This window comes from Vidua chalybeata, chromosome 3 (genome assembly GCF_026979565.1).
Source record: "Vidua chalybeata isolate OUT-0048 chromosome 3, bVidCha1 merged haplotype, whole genome shotgun sequence".
NCBI lineage: Eukaryota > Metazoa > Chordata > Aves > Passeriformes > Viduidae > Vidua > Vidua chalybeata.
In genome coordinates, this window is record NC_071532.1 from 72,117,059 (window position 1) to 72,124,833 (window position 7,775).

The 7,775-nt window shown below is 46.3% G+C and overlaps 1 protein-coding gene across 1 annotated transcript in view; it reads right to left on the bottom strand.

Moving 5' to 3' along the window:
- The window catches only part of GRIK2 (glutamate ionotropic receptor kainate type subunit 2), a 358,915-nt gene extending 351,780 nt beyond the window's left edge, over positions 1 to 7,135 (bottom strand). The window contains exons 1-2 of the mRNA XM_053937989.1: positions 7,082 to 7,135; positions 1,388 to 1,792 (exon numbers count right to left, since the gene is read on the bottom strand). Coding sequence (XP_053793964.1) covers positions 1,388 to 1,502 — 115 coding nt within the window. The 5' untranslated portion in view covers positions 1,503 to 1,792; positions 7,082 to 7,135. The remainder of the gene's footprint in view (positions 1 to 1,387; positions 1,793 to 7,081) is intronic.
- Positions 7,136 to 7,775: the final 640 nt, after the last annotated feature.

Below are 7,775 nucleotides of genomic sequence, written 5' to 3' on the forward strand. Positions count from 1 at the left end.
ATGTCCAAAGAAACAGGCATTCCTGAGGACGGTTGCTAAGAGCAACGTGCCATAAGCACCACCTTTAGACCAGATGGAAGCAGAAAAAACGTGCTGCTAGGAATTCAGATTGGTAACAGCCTGGTGACTTTTTAATCATTACTCACCTTCCCCTCCATATAAAACTGTATGCGGGGGTGCTGATTTAAATTAAAATAGATACAAACCAAGGCATTATTCCCAGGCAAAGGCAAGAGATTTCTGTGCCCCACAGAAATAGATGCAGCGCCTGCCACAGTTTATCGCGGACACCGGGAATGCGGGAGATCCACTCTTCCTCCGTCCACCCATGCTGTCGGCAGGCACAGAGGATGCTGCTTGTATGGGGGAGCAATTGTCAGCCTGTCCCTTCCTGGCCGCCCCCTGCCGAGGCTCGCCCGCGGTACCCGGGCGACCAGGAAGATGCTGATGCGGGGCTCCCATCCTATTTCGCCCCAGACTACCACCGAAGGACATCCTCGGCCGCACAGACCCCTTCGGACCTGCTTTCCGAACTTTCCGTCCTGCCTTTCCTCACTGCAAAACTTCTGTATGGGGTGCTGCGCCTGGAATTTTTGCCTCGCTTGCTTAGACGCACGAACATGCGCGCTGGCACAGGCAGAGCTCTTAAGGTTAGTGCCCTGGTCCAGCTGGGACACCCTTTAAACCCTCTCTATTCTTGAAATGTCATTCTGATCTTTTTTTTTTTTTTTTTTTTTTTTTTTTTTCCCCGGGAGAGGGAGGAACTCCTGCAACTTTCCTCGCATAGAAAAGCTGTGCTTTTGAAAGATACTGCAAAGGCTCTTCCCCGAGCGCCGCTCAAGACATAAATCATCTCTTCTCTAACCCTAAACGCCACTCAAGTGTCAAGCAAACAGACAGACACTTAAAGGGAGATCAGCCCAAAGGTCTCAAATCACAGCGTTACTCCCGCCCGGGATCGGCTCGGGGGGATCAGAGACGGGCGGCCGAAACTTAACAACTACTTGGCAGGTTTTCAACTGATCAATCACCGTATTAGCCATGCTTTCCTCTACTATGGAAACAATAAAGCAAAACAATGGAAACAATTACGAGGAAGCCACACAAGCTGCGCAGAGCCTTAGGCAACCACGTTTGCCAGTCTTTTTTCTATTGTTATTATAATTATCATCACCACCGTGCCGTTACTACGGCTACAATGAACAGCAGCGATAGAAAAAAAATCACACAGCAATTCATCCCTCCGGATGCAAAATAAAGAGGGACTTCGCTGCCCGACTCCGGCAGCACGTCCCAGCTCTCCCCCAGCATCCCCTTCTGAGTCAATCCTCCGCATATCACATTCAGGCTGAAACACACAATGAAAAAAAGTGTCGGGAAATCTTACCAAATCTTAATACATGTGTGGTTCCTTGAGAATATCCAATCCACAGTAAGCAAAGAAGGAGTCTAATGGTGCATCTGAAGACTGAATTAGTTACAATATGGGAAATAATCTTCATGATGTTTCTATGCACACACGCGCTGCCTTACTTCCCCCTTCTAAGCCGTCAGGTTTCCCGGTAGGGTGAGAATGAGGATACGTAAACTGATGGCCCTCAGACACGATCACGGCATGGTCACAGACAGAGCAGAGAATCTACGCTTCCCAAACCCATTAGCAATCCCTGCATGTTCTTCATTCACTGCGCCAAGGAGCAACCTTCAACTGCAAGGAATGGTGGGACATCCATGTTAGTCGGGGGAGAATCCTTGAGAAATCCAAACACACACAGTGTCCAGCCGAGTAAACCTGGGAGGCGAGAAAGGAGGAAAATCAATAGGTAATCCAGCTCGAGAGATCGCTGAGGTACCGCCACATAGCGAGCGCCCGCCGTTTCACTGGCGAAGCTTTTGCCGTGCTCCCATTCTACTGCACTGCTGCACAGCTTCTGACGCGAAGCCAAGATTAAGTGAGAGAAATTGAGATAGCTCTTCTCTGCTTAAGGCTGCCTGCCAGACAGCCTTCCCAATTTCTATTATGCAACCGATCTGATCGCCCAGCTTTGTTGGAGAAAAAAAAAAAAAACCAAAAAAAAAAAAAAAAAACCAAAAAACACAGCTCGGTTATATTTACATGCTTCTTATTGTTATTAGTTATTCAGTTGTTCTGAACAATAGCTATAAGGGGCGGGGGAGGGGGGAGCGGGGGGGGAGTGCTGCTAGAAGGGAGAAGGGAATCGGTTTTGTGAAAATCAATTCCTGTATTTCAATAGCTGAGTGCTTGGGTCGAGATCACTTAGCTTTAGAGTTGTGAAAGAGAAGGCTGACAACAAAGTCATGCAGGTTATCAGAGTAACGTTCAGGTTTGGGAAAGAAAAAAAAAATGACAGTCATTAACTGTAACTAATTTTAATGCATGGAGTAGGATAAATACTATGGTTTGTGTACTGACTGTCCCTAGGAACTTGCTCCGGACTCAGTGATAACGGAGCACCAGGCTGCTTTTGCAAGGTAACAGGAACCGGCAGCACTGGAACAACCTTGTTGAATGCACAGACCTGTTTCGCTAAACTTGCTTGAAATTACAGTGTTGCTTAAAAGACAGTAACTAGGAGATTTACTAGTTTATGATTTTCACTTTATTCTGTCACTCTCTTATTTTGCACTCTGCTTTCCTTTCACTCTAGTATTATGGAAATGTTGCTGTTCCTCCCTGTACTATGATCTACGTAGTTTGTCATTTTGCTGTCCTCAGTGAGAACAGCAGCATTTCCCAATTTGATAATGGGATACTGAGTTTATATATGGAAATGCAGCTATGGATTTTTGGTTTTTGACCCGGTGTTCCAAAGAAGATAAACCCATTCTGTGGACTATTTTAGATTTTCCTTGGAAATGCAATTAATTGTGTGTGTGCATCCACTTAAATACATTAAACCAGGACTGCCAGACTTTGCAATCTGAGTCAGGATTTGCTGAACCTGCTTGAGCTTTACTACAAATACTGAAATATAATTCCTGTATTTCCCATCAGGAAAATGAATTAATTTTTTTCTACATTCCACCTACAGACATCTTTTGTGTCCTTTATCTCCCTCCTTTGCTTTTCATTAATAAAGAAAATATCACTAGGAGACTTTCCCCACAGATACATACAGAATAACATAGAATAAACCTGACTTTACAGAAGTAAATACCAATGATGCCAAGCTAATGAGAACACTCTGTGAAATCTATCAGAAGCAGAGCATGGCAGAGGTGAGTTACAGTTTATTCTTAATTAACATCTGTGTGTTGTAGACCTGTAAATAAGTAACAGCAGCATTAGGATTATAACTTGTAGTGTTTGCACTCTGTACCCCTAGACGTGTTAGCAATTCTCAGTAACTTTTTATCATTTTGCCTTACTGATTTCCTCTGCACACTTTTACTTAAAACACTGTAAAATGCTGATGAAAAGAAATGTACAGCCTGTGAGAGGATTATTAAACATCATTGATTTTTTTTCCTTAAGATGGAGGTATAACTGCAGTGTCAAAAATAAGTATCATGAATGGCTAGCTCTGCAGTCTAGCAGGGAATTCAATCAGACGATTTGACTATTGGAGCACTTTAAAAAGAACACCTAGTGTTAAAAGCAAGGATATCTAGCGACTCCTTCAGTTCACACTTAGAATATCTCCCAGTAAAAAATGCAGAGAGATGCTTTTTCTTCTATTTACTATTTCATTTATTCTCTTCTACTCGTTTCTATTTTTTCATAGTCCAAGGAGAAATAAAACCAACCCACGTGAACACTGTGAAAGTTCATTGTCTTCCTCCCTGGTGTTGCTGAAATAAAGGATATTATTTAGATACGTTTTAGATACACTAAGGTGCAGCTTGCAGTCTAACAAGATTTATTTATTTGTTTGTTTGTTTGTTTAATTTTGTTTTGGTGAAAAGTTTTGAAAATATAATATTCGTCGTCAAGTTTAGCACATTAAACAATACATAAACTTTGGACAAAGTGACTCTTGTTACCAGTTAGATTTTCTAAGGTCTCTTGAAAAAAAAAATAATACAGCTACCTGTAATCTCAGCCCAACAGAGCACCTAACTCACGGAGGCGTTTAGAACTGGAATCATAAAACTACTTGTGGTTAATTCCTGCTACTATTAAACACTCAGCAGCCCACGCTGCAGCCCCTGGTCTGACGCCTGAGGCTCACACCGAGTTTCCTTTCCCCCGCGCCAGCCCCCTCCGCCGCCGCCGGCAGCGGCCTCAGCACCGCGGACAGCGCCCGGAGCGGCCCCGGGCGGCCCCTTCAGCACCGTGGACAGCGCTCCCGTCCTCTCTCCCCTCCCCGCCCCCCCGCTTCAGGTGTCAAAACGCCTGGGGTTTTTTACCCTTTCCAGTCATTTCACAGTGTGGAAAGGAAATTAAAATCTGTTATCGGCTTCTTTAAAGATATATATATTATTCCCTCTATTATGTTAGCTAGCCAGCTATTTTATGGCATCTTATGGGTTCAGAAGTACCTATGTTCTCCTTATCTACTAGCAGACATCGCCTAATGCTCTGTATTAATATTCCTCCCCCTTCCTTCAAACCCTAGCTCCCACCTTGAGGAAAAGTCGTAGTTAACCCAGAAATATTTTCTCAAGAATACAAGTCCCTTACATACAAAACTAAATCTTACAAGATCTCAGATGTTTAGAACTCCTCACTAAATATTTGGTGACTGAAGACAATTAATAGACTATATAATTGACTAAAGCCTCAGTCTTCCCCACCCTAGACTCCTTTTCTGTTATTTGGACTTTAGCTCCACTTCTTCATGAAAAAGAAAAGGATACCTTCTTGCATCCTGCAGACTGATTTCAACATGAAAGCAGGTAACTATCCTTAGTGCCTTCAATATTTCTTTCCCTGTGAGATGTACAATTCAAAGTCTGGAAATCCCTAATAAAATGGCATGGTAGATAAACTGGTCTTCTGTTTTGGGATCTTGTCACCACTGTTACACAGCTCTTTTCATATTAAAGTCTGTATGAAACTGCCCTCTACACTTCAGTGATCATCAGCTGGGAAATCTACAATTCCTTGGATATATGTTTTGATTTGTTTGGTCATCTATTGTAGACATAGTGGTAACACATCTCCAATACACAAGGACGTCTTTAATATACAGAACTCTGTTCAAGTGTAGCTGATATGAAAAATAGTGATCCAGCTATAGACAGGGAAAGAAGAAAAGACAGTCTGAGGCCTTACATCTTTTCTGGGTAATAAAAACCTACTACAGTTTTAGCTCTGTGTGAAGTATAAATGGTGTACATTATGTATATAATGTTTCTTTTGGAAAGGGGAGATATGTGATTCTGATTACCTTACTATATCAGGAGCTTTCCCCATCAGATCTAATTTTTACGTGCTGTTATCATTATAAAAGTTAACCCAGTTCCAGCTAGCTGCCACCTACTGGGATGTATAGTTTTATCATATTACTTTAGAAAGGAATAGTTGTTTTTTTTTTTCAGGTCATAGTTATGCCTCTAAGAACAGATAGTGAGGTTTTTATACCACGTTATCTACTATTTTGACCTCTCACAACAGCAGCTGCCATAAATTTAATGTATGTTTAACATATGGGCCCCCAAATGTTTCTTGGACATTTTTCGGCAAATCCTTGCAAACGTTTCAGATTCACATGCCACCACAGTCCTCCTGCTGTTGCAATCTGGTGTGAGGAGAGCCACAGCTTACTGCAACACCTGACCAGCATCTCTAGATCTCTAGAATCAAGTAATGCAGCTCTGCTGACAAAGCAGTAACACAGTTCTCCCTTCTAAAACATTTGCCAAACTATTAAAATGAATGTTGATATTATCATTTAAAACAAATTGCGGCCCACTGGCATTTCACTCCCACCAGCTATAGAAAAGAACCCGTAGGTCCTTCTCTGTTTGTTGTTATCTCAGTCCAAATTTACAACCAAGTTTCTGCTGTGCCAATGATTAATGACATTTTAAGATGGCAATTAATTTTTAGCTAGTGGAAATACTTGTATTCTAATTAATGAAGTGAGTGTGCAATAGACTTTCTTGTTCAGGCACTTTTGAGTATCACAGCAATGCACTTTCCTAGCAAGTTTTAAGCAGCAAAAACAAATATTTTTTACATGATCTACAGATCAGCCTTTGGTCCCTTCAGCTTCCTTTGGGACAGGGGAAGCTGTGCAAGATTTTTGGAGGAAAATTATGGTGTTTTATGCTTTTCCTGCTGTACTCCCCCAAAAGTTTCTAAGGAGAATGTGAAGAGAGGTTTCCATTACGATCTATTCATTCTTTCTCAGTGCATGCAAAGCTCTTGCTATCATGCCTGCACTCCGTAGGCAGGAATGTTTCTTGCTTTCCAGAGAGTGTCAGTGCCCTGGCTACTTTAGCGATGGATGCTCACCCAAAGAATGCTGATTTTGTTCAGAAATAAATTACAGGGCTGCCGATAAGCCGAAAGGGGGACTGTCTGCGCTGTACGATGGGGGCCGGGTAGGGGCAGGAGGAGACCTTACGGAAGTAGAGATTGTTGTCCACCCACAACTCTAGCGAAGTTAGAGCCCGGTTGTCACCTCCGCTCCCCCATGAGAGCGGGGGGCACATCCTCAATGCAGCCGGTTCGGCCTCCCTGAGCCCGGCTTGGGAGCAACGCTCCGGCTGTGGGAGGGAGTTCCGGGCTACCGGGAGGGCACCGGGCGAGGGGCATCGGGAGGCTGCGCTGCCCTGGCCTCTTGCTCCCTCTTCCCACACCTCCACTTTCAGCGTGGGGCCAGCGGCGGCTCTGACGATGCGGAGCAGCGATGGAAGGATGACAGGAAGCCGACAGGTCTGTTTTCCCCACAGTGAGGGACAGACCCGGACAGCAATAGCGCTCGGGTCGGCCAGCTCAGCGCCCGCCTTTGCCCTGAGACACCTGGCCAAGAGCCATCGTGGTGTGCAGCTCTCGGCACAACGCGGCCACGGTGCATCCCCCGCCACCCCCGGCCCCCCGCAGCCCCTCACTGGCATGCAACCCCTCCGGCCGTGGCGGCCAGCCGGAGACCCCGGGACATCCTCCTACCTTGAGTTGCGGAAGGGGAATCGGGGAGGGAGAGGAAGGCGGAGGCGGGGGAGGAAGGGCGGTGGCAGGACGCCGGGGACAGCCCGGGCTGCGGTGCAGCCGGCGTCCGGGCACCACTGACGGCGGCGGCAAGCGGGGAGGGAGGGAAGGAGGGAGCGAGGGAGGAGGGAGAGCGAGAAGGAGGGAGGGAGGGAGGGAAGAAGGGAGGGATGGAGGGAAGGGAGGAAGGAGGGAGATCCGCCTCCCTTCGGGAGCGCTGTTCAGCGCCCTTTAAAGGAGCAGAAACCTGCTTTCTCTACAGCCGCCACTGCCGGCTCCCCACACCGCCAAGTCTCGCCGGTGCCCGCCGGCCACCGGTGGGCGCAGGGTTCCCCCCCGCGCCGTCGCCCGAAGAGCCCGAACTCGCCGGACAGCGAATATTCACGGCGTTAAAAGTCCAAGCTCCTAACTGTGGTCCCCGAGCCCGTTTTGTAAACGCGGAGAAAGTGGGAGTTGAATCCTGCGCCTGTGAAACAGCTTCAAAGACCCCTGCCCGTCCCCATTTTTCCCCGTGGATGCGGGGGTGAGTGGAGTGCTCCTATCTCAGCCTGCGGGGGAGCTAGAAAAAGCTTCGGCTGCTTCTCGACTTGTTCTCATGCTGAAACCCGCCTGTCCCCGCTCCTTCCTTGAATTAGCGGGTACTAAGCTCGGGCAC